The 19452-nt window shown below is 35.9% G+C and overlaps 1 protein-coding gene across 1 annotated transcript in view; it reads left to right on the top strand.

Moving 5' to 3' along the window:
- LOC6653165 (sarcoplasmic calcium-binding protein, alpha-B and -A chains) overlaps nucleotides 1–19452 on the top strand; it is an 80759-nt gene that overhangs the window by 32003 nt on the left and 29304 nt on the right. The window contains exon 2 of the mRNA XM_047009667.1: nucleotides 10450–10616. Within this exon, the coding sequence (XP_046865623.1) occupies nucleotides 10450–10616 (167 nt within the window). The remainder of the gene's footprint in view (nucleotides 1–10449; nucleotides 10617–19452) is intronic.

Here is a 19452-nt window from a genome sequence, read left to right as displayed (position 1 = left end):
AACACAAACCGTCGATTAAAACCTTACCCCTTTATAAAATTTAACACTACTGAAATACGAAAACGTCATTGAAAAAATGAATCAGAGGGTGCTTTTGCCCAAGACAACCATAAGTGAACTTGACAACTTGCTGGCAATGAAAAAATAACAGTTTTCGGCTTTCACAAAAATGTACTAAATTGGCATCTCTGCTTCAAATTTGTTTTGGTGTGTGCACAGATTAGCATTATTTAACATTTATCCACGCGTATTTGAGCGAAATGGCAAATGCAATGAGGCACTGAAATATAAAATATTTGTTCACCTGGTGCATGGTTACTTACTTCATTTTTAATCGATTCAAAAGTTAAAATTAAAAATACACAAGGTTTTTTATTTTTTAATTTTGGATTTAGAAAGTTTTTATGTAGAATTAAGTATTTGTTGCATAAATGCATCAAATATGTGAATAAAATCGCTACAATTCTGAGAGTATTTAGGTGAGGTTTATTTCTTAATGTGGATATTTCAAACTATTTAGTTTTTAAAACAATTGTTTCTTTTATTAAAACAGAGTGCAATTCCACATTTGCCGCACATTACTTATGAAAATCCTGTGCAATTGACCTCCGAAAAGTTGTAACAAGTAACATGAAACAGAAAGCGCCCTATGACTTGGTCTACAAAGGCACATAAATGTGTGAGATGTCGGCGATGATTCCTCTTGTTAAATGGATGCCATGCCGAATTTCCTCTATAGCGCCGTTTTGGACCAGTGGAGTCCATTCTTTGCTTCGGATTCTTTTAAAAACGAGCCCGGCCTTCCTTGCAAGTAGGTCAATAAGGGCCATTCTCGATTATATGTCTTATGCTACATAGCCGTTGCTATTAGCTAGCTCCAAATGTTTTTAAAGCTGAAAGCTGAAGAAAACAAAAATCGAATTTCCCTAAATGACGTATTTATGCATCAGTCCTGAAAAATTTCGGCTTTTTCCGACTGATACTATTGCTTTGTTTTCCGCCTCGTGTAGGTCTTTCGCTACCACAACTCAAGATTGGGCGAGAAGGCAACTCGGCCTGTATAGTCTTTATTAGGCATGGGCAAAAGCATCAGCCTCTACAATTTGCAAATGTCTTCAAATATTTCAGACTGGCGAGCCGCTACTTTCAACGCTTTATTTAGGATCCCGTCATGGGCAGCACGGATCTGAGTACTCTTCACAATTTTCTTCATCTGGGACTCAATAGAAATTCCAGGCATCGGTCGCAGTACAAATACCTATTATAATTCTTGGCGGCGTCTCAACCTATGCGATATATGAACCAAGGTTGAAAAGTTCCTGAAAGAGCCATTTTTGTGCAAAATGGTTTGCTATCCCCCCCCGTCACCGTCCCTCTGCCAAGAAGTCGCGAGCAGAGGGACGGCCACGTACGAAATTTGCAATTTGAAATTTGAAAAGGTAGGGTAAAAGAGCTCTAGATCGCAACCATTTTTTTCCTCCGCGAATTTCGACCCAAAAAATGTCACTTATGACCCGTCATGGAACAATTTCTCACAAGTGAATATTAACTTGCAAAAAGGGTATACTAATTTTGGTTAGAAGTATGCAAAGCATAAAAGGAAGAATCTCCGACAGAATAAAGTATGTATCCATCTGTCTTTACGTCCGTCTGGATCAGCGCAAAATTCTCCTAGACCGTAAGAGCTACAGAGCATGTTGTATATACTGCACAGTTTGTAAATCGCGGAAAAGTGACCAACAGTCACTTTTTTTCGTTGCTTTCTGCGATATTGCCATAAAAAGTAATATATTTTAGTTTTTTATGCATATTAATGACTTAATCAAGATTGGATGGCCATATCATATAGCTCCCATAGGAACGATCGGTCGAAAACAGTGACTTTATGAATATCTTCGTTACTTTTGACGCGATTGCTTTCAAATGAAACATTTATCAGTTTTATATGTTAATGACTGTGCCAAATTTCATCAAGATTGGGCGACTATATTAATAAGCTTCCATTGGTGGTAAACAGTGATTTTGATCAATAACTTCGTTATTTGCTTTACTAAGATTGTAGGCCGTCCATGTTTGCTGGTTTTCTATTAATTGAGCCTTGGGTTTTTAAGCACGTATCTTAAGTCCGGATTGGAAGCGCAGAAGTGTCTTGTGTTCTGGCAAGATTTGTCTGAGGGGCTTTCTGGTACAATTTGCGATGTTCGCTTTTATACTATTTAAACAGTGCGAGTAAGTGGAGAATTCGCGGCTTTATAGTTTAAAATTACTTTTTTTAAGATAGTTTGTTTTATTGTGATTTTTCTCTTTTATTTTGTCGTACTTTGCGTTTCAACAGGGGACCTTGGGTCGTAGCTGGGTAAAGGAATCTGATTAAGGCATTGAACTGAGGACTCTTTGTTTATTGTTGTGATGTTCGTCTGTTATGGCTGTAGTTTTTGAGTTGTCAAGGCTGGCTTCTTGTCTGGCTACATGAAGGGGATGGAGTGTTGTCGTTGTTATTTCCTTTACTTTGGGGTCCAAAGTCTTAAAAAATGTGGATAACTGGATTATATAACTTTTTTTTGTAAATAGTACAATGAGACCGTGTTCACAAATTATTGCCATTGATAACGTATTTTCTCTGATATTCGGTACCTGCAATATGTTTGCGGAAAAAAGTTATTGACCGTGTGGGTTTGAGAAAAAAGGATGAAAAACAGAAGTTCGAATTGGGATTGGCAGCGACTATTTAAAAAAAAAACCTGCAGTTCTAAGGTTCAAAGCACAAGGCCGGTAAATGTCGAAATGCAGAAGGGGATTATAAATTGAAGCCTTTTCTTATATACCGTTCTGAGAATTCAAGGAAAAATTTGGGCAAAGGTAACAGTTTACTAGTCTGCGACTAACAAAGTGTGGATGACAGCCAACCTAATTTGCAGATTGGATTGAAAAGTATTATGCTGCTGAATTAGAAGCTTTTTGCCAATCAAACAATATAGTTTTTATAATCATTTTACTATTAGACATCCAAGACATCCAGGATATTCTAATGACGTATCAGAAAACATAAAAATCATGTTTTGACTACGAACACTACCTCTAATATACAGCCAATGGATCAACTGGTGATATCAACACTTAAAACCACTTTAGAAAGCAGTTGATAAAAATGATAACTTATTTTCATTATAATAATCAATAAGTAATTTTAGGGGCATTTATAAAGGTAAGGTCCCATTTAGCCAGTGGATATCTATTCAAGGTCCCACATAGATCGATGTATCGCTGTATATGCAAAATGCTTAGCGGGACCTATATCTGTTAGGATATGCGTGAATCTATCGAAAGCCAAGAGATGGTAGACTGTTCGTTTCTCTGCATCCTGAAACGATTACAATAAATATGTTCCAAGGCTGGACATTCGCATAAGAGGTATTGACCAAATTAACTTAATGGCTGCTTGGCCTTTCACAACGAAATTCACTCGAGCCTTGTTTGGGGATAACATAATGCCAACTTGGCACTTTTCCTACGGCGAAAACCTTAAATTTGTATGATGAAGTAACGAGAAGTGAGTGAGAAACCCGAAATGTTATTTAAGAAGTGTTGGGCTATGAAACATCCATTGATTGCATAATCTTAATTCTGTAAAACTTAATATATCTCTTTGTGAGTAAAATATTGTCCGTCTCGTCCGGATTAAACTAAATCCGGCTTAAAGTACCGGGTTTTCATTCAACATGCACCATTTTGTATACAAATTATTATGTTGGGTCCGTACTCTGGTTCCTGTTGGGGATAGCCTTTGATAGGATCCAACTCAGGAGTTGAATTAGATTAGGGTTAGACACGATTAAGTATCTGGATCACTGTCCTTGTGGCTTAGCAATATATTAAAGATTATAAAAAGTGCCAGAGTAATTTGTCTTTATTGTTTAAGCAATTATAGAAAACTGATAACATTGAAGGAAATAAAAGGGAAAACTAAATCTAAGTACATAAATGGGAATATGAATCCAAAGCTAAATACATAAGAAGTAAATATGCAAGGCGTATGGTCAGCGCTTATGTTTATATGGAATTCGTCACATCGACGTTGCACAGATTTCTCTAAGGCTTAGTGCTGGAGCAGCTCGTTGGACTATTTGTTAACTTACAAATAAGTTTCTCCCCAGATCTTTTTGTGCAAATATGTCATAAAGTTTTTTGGCCGAAACACCTTATTGTAAAAGAGTATACAATAAAAAAGAAGAACCGGCCTCCGATTTGCTTGCTACCTGCCTCTGTGAATAGCGTTCCTTCCGGCTCATCTGCACCTGTTGGTGAGTCGAAAAACTAGTTTCGTCCCCAACTCTGGCCTATCAGAATGTACGGGGACTAAAGTCTAACTCTCTACCTTCTATGTAACTTTTGACTTTCATATTCTTGCCTTTACTAAAATTTAGCTATATAAGGCTATTGCCGATGCTTTAATTTTCCCCTCAAAATATTTAATATATAGACATGATCGGACTATCCGTAATGGTGGTGGTGTTCTGATCGCTGTTGATTCAGCGTTCTCGTCTGAAATTGTCCAGTCTTCCAACAAGGTGATTGAATTTCTTGGTGTTAAAATTTCTTGAAATTCTTTTTCTGCCTATATTACTTGTTCGTATATCCCACCACAGCCCGACTTGGCAGTAAACATCACATTAAGAAGCTATTCAACTTGTTTCCTCATATCTCTCTGACAAAGACTTGCTCGTTGTTCGGGGAGATTTTAATTTACCTGAGATTGCCTGGACCCTCTCATTTGATCCTTTATTACTGTTGCCCTCCTTGTCACATTGTTTCATAGATGGTCTGCTTGAGTTTTCCCTAACTCAAATAAATCCTGTCCGGAATAGTCGTAACAGATCACTAGATCTGGTATTCGTGTTGGATTCTTCCAACTGCGATGTTTCCAGGACTGATCCCTTAGTTATCCCCGAAGACAACTTTCATCCAACTCTGAATGTAACCATTGACTTTCCTTTTGGTGATATGTCTCGACATAATAACTCGATGCCTCCAACCCGATGTTTTCGCAAGACAAACTTTACTAAACTTAAAAAACTCTTGTTAACTAATGATTGGACATATCTGTATACTTGCACGGATATGGACTCTGCAATTTCTGTCTTCTATAAAACTCTTGAGTCGTTCTTTGATGTTTGTGCCCCGCGTGTGACTCTAGGATGGTCTGATAGACCTCCTTTGTTCTCACGTGAGTTATGTAACTTGAAGAACGTAAAATCAAGATGTTATAAAAGATTTTAAAAATCCGGTAAAGCATCGGATTTTTCCCTATATGTAGTGCTGAATTCACATTGCTATAAGGATTATCTTCAGCGATGTAAACTTAGGTTTTCTCGCGATCCTAAGCAATTTTATAAATTTTTCAATGATAAACGTAAGACATCGGTGCACCCGTCGTACTTGTTTTTCGAAAATTGCCGACAAGGTTTGCTGATTTTTTCAAAACAAGTTATTTCTCTTCGATTTCGTCTAATTGCATTTTAGACCCTGTGTTTGATGAAAGTTCGGTTCTCAGCGTGCTCAGTTACGTCGAACCAATATATGCACCTGGCCCTGATGGAATACCAGGCTGCGTATTAAGGTTTTGCGCGGAGGCCCTATGTAAGCCAATACTTAAGTTGTTTACACTGTCCGTCGCATCTTCCGCCTTCCTGTCTATCTGGGAGGAATAATATATATAATTCTTCTTCATAAAGAGGGGAAAAAAATCCGAGGCCTTCAATTATAGGGGTATTTCTATCGATATCGATAATGATCTTCAGAGTTAGTGTGAAACCAACCTTTAAACCTCAGTGGCTCTAATTGTAAAGTTATGAATTGTAATAGATGCACTCCTCCATACTTAGCAACTTACTATCTTAACGACACTGCCTTAGAACGGTTAGATATTATCAATGACTTAGGTGTTCTTATGGACAATAAATTAACTTTTAATCCTCATATTTCAGCTACTTGGGTTTATGAAACGATGGTCAAAAGAGATTGACGATCCATACACAACCAAAATTCTATATACTTCATTAATCCGTTCTACGGATCTTGCATATGGTCACCTCAATATGAGAAGCACCAAAGTAAAATTGAATCTGTTCAAAAGCAATTTCTGCTTTTTGCTCTTCGCAGTCTAAATTGGGATCGCAATCTCCAGTAGGCTTCTTTTAATCAATCTTCCTTCTTAAATTAATCGTAGAGTAGTGCTTGGTGCTATCTTTATCCACAAACTTTTGATAGGTGAAATAGACTCTCCTGAGCTATTGAACCAGTTATTATAAATTTTATTCCTCTATCCTTAAAACACTGTAGTTCTATCTATTCCTTGCATGAACCTTTTCGAGTCCTATGTTCTGATTACAATCCTTTGTATACCGTAATCAGATCAGAAACCTCTCTTTCTCTTGTGAAAACCTCTATTTTAGCACACTAACCTCGAAATTTGCTGTAGTTAACCATATTTTAATTGTTTGTGTCGTATGGGCTACTTGAACATACTTCGCATTGTACGCGTCAACGTCTAGACAATACAATATTAAGTATATCTTACTCTTTCCCCCAGTGCAATATGTTTAGCCTTAAGTTTATCTTACTCTTTTCTTTGTTACAAACTAGTTTTAAGTTATATCTTACTTATTATCATCGTTATGCAGTGGTACAGTATGAGAAGTGTACTGTCTCACGTATCACAAAAAGAACAGAGAGAATCAAATAAAAAAGAATGAGAGCAGTTCAGTTTTGATGGGGAGCTCACCAAAGTCAGCCGTGTTTTACTCGCTACTACTATGTTACAAAAATAAAAAATTTCTCAGTCCTTGGGATATAATTGTGGTTTCCTAGTCTGTTATGTCTTAAAAGTATGGAAACTTCCTAATATTCTTCGGAAACTTTGCTTTTGTCAGCAGGTCAATGTATTTTTGTTACATAGTGTTATTCTTGAGGAACACCTCTAGTTATAGACTGAAAGGAGGATGTTTTACTCTGGATGGCAATTGCTTGCCTGTTTGTCAAGTAAGAGCGTATCAATTTTGTATATATAGTGTTTTTAAAACAACATAAAATATTTGCGACACTGAAGCAAAACAAAAACAAAAAACAAAACAAACATAAAAAACATACAAAAAGACAAAAAAAAAAAAAAAAACAACACAAAGAGGACGGCACATCAACGTAACTGGGCGTTCTCACACTAAGCTCAAAAGCTATGGCATCTTCGCTAAATGACTGAGCTCGTCAGCGAACTGAAGTGAATCTGAACCTCATTGATAAAATGTTTGATGAGTGGTTGCAGCTGATTACATCTCACGTTGCATCTCGTGAGGAGAATATACTGGGCGTACTGCAAGAACGGTTTAGCCTCTACTGAGTGAGGACCAGAGACTGACCAATAAGTTGAACGTGTTAGAGGATCAACTAATTCAACTGGAATCAGTAACCGGCAGTGTTACTTCTCTGAAAGCCACTTCGAGGCTTTATTGAGTTGCTGAAAATTTAGGAGTCTGGGTTTCGAAACCATAAAAGTTGCTCCTTTCGGAAAGTTGTGAAAGGTATACGAACTAACAGTTTACATTTTGAACGTCAAACATTTGTAAACAAAAGAAACAATTTTTATTAGCGTTTATTAGGGTAATTATTTTTTTTTCTGGTTAATTTTGCTGAAGATACTGGTAAAAATATTTAGCTTTTCAACCAAACAAGATATCAGTTTGAGATTTAAAATATATATTTCAAATGAATTTTAAGAGTAAAAATTTATTTGGGCGTGGGTATCAAAATTTTTGACTTTGATACCTTTAAAATATGTTAAAAATTTGTTACTTACGCTTTATTAGCTTTCGATAAATATAAGACAATGATAAACATTATTCTGTTAAAGAAAAAAAGATTACTTCAAGTGTAGGAACTTAAACACATGTAATTTTTCTCAAAAGCGCCAACATAATAAATGGCAAAAATTGTGTCCTCCCATATAAGGGTAGTGCCAGTCAAATGCGTTTTTAAATTTTTTAATCAAAGAAAATGGTGGGCACGATATTGAAAATGCTTATGGATAAGAATGCAACGGAGAATATTCATTCCGTTCAGATGAAAACTATAACATTTCTTTCACAAAATGAGGCAACCAAAAAGCGTACAGATTTATTGAAAGAAAGTTGTAAAATTGACAAATACTGTGACAATCCTAAGCCCCGCGAGGACACCCACTGGAAGAGACAGCCCTTGACCAACCTTGCTCCAAATGCAACAAATGCTGCTGCAGCCGCTCAAATTGCTGGTCCCTTGTTGCGGGCCAATTCCTTGCATAATGTTGGAGCTGCTACCAGATCACTAATTATGATTGCCAGCTCCACGGTCAAGGCGGAATCTACCTCCTCCTTCTCGTCCCAATCGGGTGGATCTAATGAGCAGTTGGATGGCCATTTGTCATTAAAATCCTTAAGCAAATTGGGTAAACCTGCTATTAAGAAGGAGTTAAAAGTTAAAAGTCGCCCATCGGAGTCATCTTCCCTAGCTCTGTATCCTTTTTGATTTTATGATACCAATGGTGGACGACACTTACCCTCTCAGACACAACGAGCTTATTTTGCTGGCTGAACATATCGTCTTTGTATCTCGAAATTGAAACAAATAATTCTACAAAATGCATATATATATATATATAGGTACAAATATACTCATTATAATCCTTTCCCTCTTCACCTATTAATAATTTATAAATTCAAAAAATTTGGATGTCTTAAACAATTAAATTATACATATACTACTAGCTATAGCTAAAAAAGACAAAAGATAACGATTTGTAATTTAAATAGAAAGTAATTAAATTAATTATTGTTGCGGGCCAATTCCTTGCATAATGTTGGAGCTGCTGCCAGATCACTAATTACGATTGCCAGCTCCACTGTCAAGGCAGGTCTAATTAAAATAGAAAATAATTAAATTAATTATAAAATTACTTATGTATATCAACAAGACAAAATTCAATTTTCGAAGAGAAAGAAAAAACTTTGTAAAAGAATTGATGTACTTTCTTAAATCACATAAAAAAAAAATTAAGTAAGTAAGTCGTCCCGCCGACTTAGGTACACCATCCACCAGTAAAACAAATATTTAAAATTTAAAATAACAAATGCAATTATGTATTTTTACAAGCATATTTTTGTATCTCACCCACCAGCCAACGGGCAACTCTGGCCTTATGGAAATCGTTTATATGCATAACTTGGCTATTTTTTTCGATTTTCCAATTTTGATAAAATTTATATATATTTCAAAGCCAATATATATACCAAATTTGGTGACTCTACTTAGTTTAGTAGTTCAGAAAATCGGTTTAATTAAATTTCCGGGGCGGTAGGGGGCGTGGCAAAAATTTGAAACAAACTCGATAACTGCACATACTTCACGAGACTACATACCAAATTTGGTGGCTGTAGGTCTTATAGTCTCCAAGATCTAGGTGTTCATACGGACGGACGGACGGACGGACATGGTTATATCGTCTCGGCTGTTGAAGCTGATCAAGAATATATATACTTTATGGGGTCGGTAAAGCTTCCTTTTGCCTGTTACATACTTTTTGGCGACTTTAATATACCATTTCACCTTATGGGTCTATGGTATAAAAATAAAGGGAAGAGTACAAAAAAACTTGCAAGGATATACAAACTTTTGCGCGACCGAAGCCCCTGCCGTTTTGTTTTTACATAAACAATTTTGTGAAACAGTGAAACACACATGATTGATGATTTGATTTACGCCAGCAAAATTTTCACCTTATTTTCGGCTAATTCTGGCAATTTTAATTTGTCAAATACCAATAATTAAAAAAATTCAGTGTTCCGGTTTGACCTACTCTGACTCTCTTAACCTTTTTGAACTCTTGAATGCGCCAACTGATTTCTGAATTTCATGTTTCTAGGAGCTATATTTGATGTATATTTTCAGTACAAAGCCATGCATATATCAGTACATTAGGTGGCGCAAAAATACTTCTTACGTATTTGTATGGCCAAAAGATGGCGCTGCACTCTTATCAAATTTATAATATTATTTTTTATATTTTCGATTTTTAATTTTTCAATATAGGTAATTATTCAATAAAAGTCTTGACGAAGTCGGCCGGGTCTGCTAGTTTTGTATATTATTTTTGTAAAATAATAATAACTGAAAAAAATAAAATTTTGTTGTGGAAACTTATATTCTGTATCGCCATCGCAATGATTTTGAAATGTGGTAGGCAATTTAGTATCTTTCAATTTCATGCAGAGATGTTTTTTTTTTATATGCATCGAGACCTTATACACTAAAGCAAATACCGAAAAAGTGATAAAATAGTTTTGACTTTAAACTCCCATATAAACGATCGGTCGAAAACTGTGACTTATATCAATAACTTTTTTCTATTGTTTTTTGTTTCAGATATTGATAACAATGGATTTTTGGATCAGAACGACTTTCTATGTATGGCGGTTAGAGCATGTGTTGTTGAGGGAAAAGGAGATTGCAGTTCTACTCGTTTAGACGAATATAAAAAGCTCATGAAAAATTTATGGGAAGAAATTTCTGCCATTGCCGATGATGACAAGGTATAATACTCTTACGGATTGGTTTAGACTTAACCTAACAACCCTCTAAATTTTATTCAACGCAAATATATATTTTTTTTTTATTAATTTTAGAAAAAAAAACTAACCATTTCTGCTGTTTTTATATTTTTCTTTGTTAATAGAAATCACAAAAAAACCTTGTAAGAAATTGTAATTGTTTTAGGGTGTTGTAATTGGGTTTCATCATGCTTAAGGTCGATTAAAGTGATAGAAATAACAACCCGCAGTTTACTTTTTAGTCCAAAATAAATTGGTTGCACATCGGCAACCGTCTTTACAGATACTAAAGAATATTAAAAAACTTGTAACATTCGTTATTTAATACGTCAGGGACGCACAGTGGGATGGCTGATTTTTTTAAAAATAATTATCAATATTTTCATCAATATCTAATAAACTGAACATTTCGGGACTATTGTTGCTATCCAAATCCTTTTGTGATCGCACGTGTCTCAGTGATGCAATAAGTGAGTCAACTTTCAGTCCTATCTTACGCAAGAATTCAGCTTGTATAATCTCCTTCCTGCTCTGATATCCCCAGGAGGTGTTTTATCAGTTTTTGTTTCTCCTGGAAGAGGAAGTGTGTAAGCTAGCTTCAAAATAAAATCCATACACTTTATTTTGCAATGCAACGGAGAAATTCCATATTCGTAGCAGTTCTCCTCACTCGTTGAAACATCTAAGTCGTGAAATTCTTTTTGAGTCTTTTTTGCAAACGTTGAGGTGTTGAAGAAGTCTTTGTAATTTCGTTTAACACTTTTCCATCAATCATTGTCAGGAAAAAATCAAATTTAACCGTAAATGTTTTTCCACTCTTGGTTTGAAAAACAGGAGTTTTCAGTTGGCTTATTTGATTTTTTTGAATAACAAATGCCGACAATAGTGGGTCGATGACAGTCGAAGATTTCTCCAATGTTCAGAACTTTCACTTCTCAGGCGCAAAGGAACTACAGAAGCCATGAACATGTTTTCATCAGAAATAGCTTCGTCTTCTGTGTGTATAATTAACTTGTAGTCGCTTTGTCCAGATGATCCATCACATCCCCATTTGTTGAGTTAAGTCAAATTTTCCGGAAGAAGCTCCACCTCTCCATCAGGCATACTTTCAACAAGACGCCTCGCAGTGTGATCCATTAAATCCTGGAGTTTTACTTCTACAGATACCTCTGTTATAATTTTATTTGCCGGTACGGCTTCCTTCTTGGTAAATCCAATTTTTTTGTATCCGGGAAGAACGTCGACTTAACGACTTTTTAAGGAGTTTCTTAAAATCTCGTACTTCTCCTTCGTCAATAAATAAGGAAAACGCCTCTTCCTTAGTGGCAACTAAGTTTGGTGGGGTTGGAATACTTTCCTTAATCCTAATTTAGTCGAATAAGACTGGCGATCCGCACAGCTTTCGTAATGCTCGCCCTTGCACTCTCTTGTTCCTTTGTATACTTTGAAGAAAGTGCTTCTGAAAGAAGCTTCGTTGTAATCCTTTCAGTAGCACCCGGTAGCTTTCGTTTCCTTGTAAACGTTGAACAATCTTCTATATCTTTATGCGCCCTTTCTCTTCCTCGGCAAGTTGATGGTTGAACTTCTTTCTTCCAGACATAAAAACTTCAAAAATCCCTTCATTCTTTAACAATTTTGCACAAATATTTAAAACTGTCTTGAATTATATTGACAAATACTATTCGGTCCGGATCCGGCGTTGTATCTTGAAATTTGGTAATAGTCGTGTCAGTGCCAGATTTAGTTTAAAAATCTGTTCAGTCTTGCTAAAAAAAAAACTGGTCGCAACATGGTTAATTTTTAAACGTTGGCTAACACTTTGGCTGTGAGCATGACAAACGTATGGTGCCGGCGAAAATAAAACGGTTTTCGCGAGTGATTTTATCAAACTGGCAACGTTGGATTTGTGGCGTCGGCGAGGGAATTGCAAACGAGGGACGCAAAATTTTGAAGGCACAAAAATATTAGATGAAGAGCGTCAAAAGGTTTACTATGGATATGCCACACATCATTTAAACTCCAAACGCAACATGACTTAACTTCAAGACTGACACTGACAATTGCACCAACATATACAGTCATGTACTTAACAAAAATTAGTTCTTAAATCCACCTCGAACGGCGAACAGTTGGGCTTCTTAATGACTTTTTAAGAAGTTTCTTAAAATCTCGTACTTCTCCTTCGTCAATCCCAGGTCCATAAATAAGGAAAACGCCTCTTCCTCAGTGTACTTAGTGGCAACTATGTTTGGTTGGGTTTGAAATACTTTCCTTAATCCTAATTTAGCCGAATAAGACTGGCGATCCGCACAGCTTTCGTAATGCTCGCCCTTGCACTCTCTTGTTCCTTTGTATACTTTGAAGAAAGTGCTTCTGAAAGAAGCTTCGTTGTAATCCTTTCAGTAGCACCCGGTAGCTTTCGTTTCCTTGTAAACGTTGAACAATCTTCTATATCTTTATGCGCCCTTTCTCTTCCTCGGCAAGTTGATGGTTGAACTTCTTTCTTCCAGACATAAAAACTTCAAAAATCCCTTCATTCTTTAACAATTTTGCACAAATATTTAAAATTGTCTTGAATTATATTGACAAATACTATTCGGTCCGGATCTAAGGTGTTTCCACTGGGTACATGTCATAACGCCCAGTGTCATAAGGCCCTTGGGCCTTATGACACACATTTTTGCGACATAAAGCCCACGGGCGCAATGACACTTTTAAATGTGACATAAAGCACGCCAGACTTTATTTCACTTTTTTATGGGCGTTATGACACGATTAAAGGGCAAACAATTACATTTTTTAAATATTTTATTGAATATTCTTCAATTGTGTCGTAGCGCCCTCGGGCGCTATTTCGTTTTTGGAGTGGGCGCTAGTTCACATTTAAAAGTGTCTTAGCGCCCATGGGCGCTAAGACACACATTTTTGCGACATAAAGCCCATGGGCCTTATGACACTGGGCGTTATGACATGTACCCGTTTCCACTTATTAAGCAAAAATAAATCGTCGCAGACGAGAGGAATATATGCCTTGAATTAACTAGGGGTAACGCAAAATCTGTACAACCCTTTTTGTAGCAATAAGGTAAAAAACTTAATATTGCCACAATACATCCCAATCACAATCATAACTTGTCCTTTGTGGCTCACAACACCTAAAACCATAACAGTGGCTGGAAACTTCGTGTGCATGATCACTGGTACCTCTGTAGCATTGGAACATAGCCATCTGTCATTTCTGCGGTTAATCTTCTGATCCTGGTCAAAATTTTTTTCGTCAGAAAAAAACATTAACATCTCCGCCGGTTCAGGGTGTTTAATTTTGTTAAGAAGGCGTTCTCGCTGTTCTCGTGCTTTCTCCGACATAAACTGTCCTCTTCGCATAACATAGCACTTATACCGGAAATCTTCATGGGCAACTAGAGGAATAAGACCGTCAGAAACATTAAGATCCTTTGCCAGGGCCCTTATTGACTTTGAAGGGTCCTCATCAATAATCGCTTGCACTTTTTGAACTAATTCTGATCGGATGGTGCCAGAACGTTTATCGTGTCTTTTTGCGTTTTAAAACAGGCTCTGCGTTGCCCCCTGATGCTTCCAACTCACAGCAAACCTTATAAACAACGGAACGGGAGCACTTCAGAAAATTCGATATTTCTCAATCGGTTTTGTACATGCCCTCAAATACCATGCGCAGGGTGTATTTTAAAATAAAATATACAGGGATACAGGAAAAATAAATGAATCGTATGACATAATTTATTTGATCAGCTAACATGTTACACTTATATTTCTACCCTTGCAAAAAGAATATATTAATTTTGGGCAGAAGTATGCAGCGCGTAGAAGGAAGCTTCTCCGACCATATAAAGTATATACAGTGGCTCACAGCTTATTTCGTGCAGAGGAACTGAAAAACGTTGAACCCTTATAGCCTTAAAACTCTTTTCAAGAGATCCAAAAATGTAAGTGCAATATTTTTTGGTAATCTTTCACAAATAATAATATTTAATTATTTTGCTCATTGCTTAAAAAAATTTTGCAAATTAAAAACACGAATACTGTTGGCTTTTTACATGTCACAGCGTATTTCGTGCAGGCACTTTCAGTGACTCTAATTCGCAAATCTTATTCTTTTTTCTTGTAGTTTCTTATTGTACACTTTTTGAAACATTATTTACTAATTTTGATTTACCCTAAACGGATCTCACTATACTGTAATACCTATTTAACAGCCAAATTATGTCCTTAAGTTTCCGGAAAATGGCAAATATCAAGGTATTATTCCTGAAAGTCAATATTAAAGAATGTATTTAATTTGGTTTATTTATTAACGAAGAATCTATCACCAAACACATTTTTTGCCAGGTGAAAGTGCTACACAATGCCCTCAAATACCTTTTATTAAAAGCCAAGTTAATCGGACCAACTTTTAAAATGAGTTTAGATATTCAGAATTAAATATGGAAGCAAGTTCAAAATGAAATATTCTCAGAATATTATCAGATCTTAGGGCCTAAGGTCTGATAGCTCGATTAAAGCCGTTGTAAAAGTAGCAAAACGGCCATGCCGAGCATCCTTTTTTAAAAAAACACGAAAAACACCAATTATTTTTGTGGGAATGAAGTTATGTTTCTATTCTGGTCTAAATTAAACATTATTGGCATTAACGGAGTCCAACTTGCTGTGATACAAACATCAAACAAACAGCTCCAAAGGAGGAGCATAGTGCTAAATATGTGAGCAAATCTATTATAGTTTTGGCCTGAATGAGAACTTTAGATATTTGAAATCGATGTATAGACGTATATATATATAAAGTGTTTTTCAGTAAGAGCGCTTCAACTTTTTTTTTTGAATAAAACACAATCGGTTTGATTTTTTAACTAATTTCTTTTTTATTATCGATTTTGAAAATATACATTTATGTATGAAATTCGATTTCTTTTGCGCGTGCACGTTTTACGAAGTCCAAACGTTAAACCCAATTTTCGACCACTCTTTTGCATAAATCGGCCGAAATTCCAGCAATTTAGCGTTCAATATTGTCTCTGAGCTCACCAATCGTCGTCGGCTTGTTACTGTAGACCAAGGACTTCACATAACCCCAAGGGAAATAGTCTAGAGGCGTCAAATCACATAAGCGCGGCGGCCATTCAACCGGTCCATTTCTGACGACACAGAAAGGTCCAATTCTTGAGAATGTCGCGTGAGCGACACATTTGCGTCTTTTTGAACTGAATCCCTGGCGGCAGCAATATTTCAATATATTCAACGCTTCGTGCACTTCTTGCTCTCACTGGTACTGGAACATTATATAGCGAAAACGTAGATTCAAATTTTTTCAGAACCTCTGCACGAAGTTATGAGCCATTGTACATACTTATGTATGTATATTCTTGATCATCACGACGAGACGAGTTCATATCAATAACTTTGTTACTTTTGACTTTTAACTAAGTTATATACATATAAGCAAATTATAAAATAGCAACCCACAAGCCATTGCTTAAAGGCTGTCTTTTTTTTTTGCGAACATTCGACTTTTTACGTAGAATCTTTTTTCTCGTTGACGGCTATAGAAAGGGAAGATTACAAATATGTAAGCTTGCAAGGGTATACAAATATAGCCCCGGCTATAAAAAAGTTGAAAAAAAATTTGCTGTATTTTTATACCCTTGCAAAAAGGGTATATTAATTTTGGTCAGAAGTGTGCAACGCATAGAAGGAAGCATCTCCGTCCATATAAAGTATATATATTCCAGATCAGCACGACGAGACGAGCTCAAATAGCCATGTCCGTCCGTCTGGATCAACGCAAACTCCTCATAGACCGTAAGAGCTACAGAGCTGAAATTCGCATGTAGGCTTGTATTTACTGCAGGGGTTGTATATTTTAATATTAGTGCCAAATTTGATCAAGATCGGCTGACTATATCATATAGCTCCCATAGGAACGATCGATCGAAAATAGTGACTTTGGTCAATAACTTCGTTACTTTTGACGCGATTGCTTTCAAATTAAATATTTGTTAGTTTAATATATCTGTTAATGACTGACCCGAATTTGATAAAAATCGGGTAACTATATCAGCTCCCATAGGAACGATCGCTGGAAAACAGTGACTTTTCGGTGTGCACTCTAGCGGGCAAACCACTTAACCTATCTTTTTTTTAAAATTCACTATGTAAATAGGCAGGTCGTTACAAAGCGTTTTTTTTTAACTAATTTTTTTTTAGAATTAAAAATTAGTCTAAAATTTGGCTGAAAAAATAAATTTTTTAGTTAAAAACCGTGCAAAAAAAAAAAATAAAACATTCTATATATTTCTGATATCTTTAAGTTTTAGAAGCAGTTCAATTTTTTTTGTTCGGATGATCCTGTAACCCAGCATCGTGCTCACCGCAAACACTTTTTTTCATACAGCCTCAGTATATGCGTTGCCACGGATCGAAACACATATAGTTATACCGAGTTCAACATTTTTCCAATGATACTGCAGTAGTCGCTGTCGAAATAGTTCTTTGGTGGTAGTTCTAGTTCTTTTTGTTGCAGTTGTCGTTATTGTGATTGCCCACCAGCTGACTGGTGGGTGCAATCGTTGACCCGGTTATCAATATTGATGGTGAAGTATGTTGCTCTCTCCACGGTGAATTGTTGTTGGTTGGTGAGTGGCTTGCGGCTTTGGACTTTAGGACAAAAAAGAACACACTATTAAGTAAAGTTAAAAAAAAAACAAAAAGTTTTATTTTTACTCAACAAATATTTGGTCCGAGATAGTCTTGTAGTTAAATGAAATCCGTAAGTCGTCTCGCTGACTTCAGTATACCATACACCAAGTGACATAGTGGTTATAAATTTTGAAAACAAAATAAATATACACATAAAAAAGATTCTATCTCGCTCGCTCTTAAAAGTACCATTATTGCCCTCCTCATAAAATTTAAAAGTATAACTTGGATATATTCAGCCCGACTTTAAAATTTGGATGCGATGATTTATTGTGCTACTTAAAATATTGGAAATAATAGTTTTTTTTTCTAAAAAAAAACTTGATCAAACTCTACACCAATTAAAATTATACATATTTTAGTGAGATCTAGGTGTTTATACGGATGGTCATTCCTTCTTCGTGTTACACACATTTTGGGGATTTTAATATTTTAATCCAAATGACCCAGACCCATGTCATATTAAAGGTTTAACTGGTTTCTATTGCAACTGCTAAAAAAGTTTTGAAATTATTAAATTTTTGGGAAAAGTTTGCAATAATATTAGATTTGGTCCTGTTTTATTAACAGCCTTAAAAACTATAATTCTCTAAATATCCTATAGAGTTATATAGTTTCAATAAGTCCAAGCGTTATACCACATTCCACATATAATATAACGGCCCCTTTTTCTTGTGGTGCTCCAAAACTGCACACTGCACAGATGCGCTTTCTATTGAAATTCACATTCAGACTCCTGCTGCTCTTTATGTGCATGACGAGGGCAGCGTTTACATTTAATAGTGTAAAATCTGAATTATTTCAAATTACAGTTCTTGCGCATAAGAAAATTATGCCTGCTTTATTTTATTAAATTTCGTATGATTTCTCTCGTTCACTGCGATTGGACTTCCAATATAGTCCGAATTGTGTAAAATCTATTATTCGGTTAAATAAAAGTGTACCAGAATACAAGAATAAACATTTATGAGATACCCCCAGATACAGAATAAGAATAACATAATCCAAAAACTGCAAAAAGAAAACAGCAAATTGGTATCACTAAAGAAAATGATCGTTACTATATTTATTTATTTATTAATATTTGAATTGTTTGATGACAATCGAGTTCAATATATTGTTAGAATTTAAACATACTTATAGAAATAACACTGGACTACTTATGGACCTTGACGTGCGACTCAGTTGACAGTCTCTTTGCGAATAATCTACGGCCTCTTTAACAAGCTCTCTCTCAACTTATATAATGATCCTATGCCCTGCTCTCTCTCTATTACTACTAGAATGTTCGGCCACTACGTGTCTGTCTCTTCTCTTCTATCACTTTGGATTGCTCTCTCTCAATGCTCTCATTTCCCACATTCGGCCCTCCTGACGGTACATTCGACCCGAATGACGTTCCCCACAATTTCATATATTCCGATACAGTTGATGTCCTATTAGGCCCTTCCGCCTGTCCAACTTTCTCTACTTCATATCTTCCATGATTTTTAATTGCCGTTACTTTATAGGGTTCTAAATACTTTCCTTTAAGTTTCAGACCAACGCCATATTGGGTACGCTTAATAGCGACCAAATCGTTTATTTTAAATCGTTTTCCCTCTTTTCTCTTTAGATTAGCTGACTTCTTGTTCTCCTCCTGAATTTGTTTTATATTTTCAACTGCCTCCATTCGTATTTTCTTTCTGTGTTCTGCTAGTTCTTCGATTAGAAGATCATCGAGTAGTTCTTTAAGGTTTACATCCTCTCATCTACGCATGTCAATACCGGTTAGGATCTTAAAAGGAGCTATCTTAGTACTTCTAGGTGCCGTATCGTTGATGATTTGTTGAACTTTCCCTATGTATTTATACCATGAAGCTGGATTATCTAAACTCATTTTAGCTAGCATTGGAATAACAATCTTGTGAATCCTTTCAACCTGCCCATTTCCTCGCGGTACTCCGGAGGTAATCAATAAATGCACGATGTCGTGATCCTCGCAATACTTTTTGAAAATGTGCGATGTAAAAGCCGTTTCATACTTACTTTGGCTGGTAGTTTCGAATTAATTTCTCTACTTCCCCTTTTATCAAATGGTTCAAAT

Source organism: Drosophila willistoni, assembly GCF_018902025.1.
Source record: "Drosophila willistoni isolate 14030-0811.24 chromosome 2L unlocalized genomic scaffold, UCI_dwil_1.1 Seg168, whole genome shotgun sequence".
NCBI lineage: Eukaryota > Metazoa > Arthropoda > Insecta > Diptera > Drosophilidae > Drosophila > Drosophila willistoni.
Note: the sequence above shows the minus strand (reverse complement) of the source record. Positions and strands in the feature narration are given on the sequence as shown.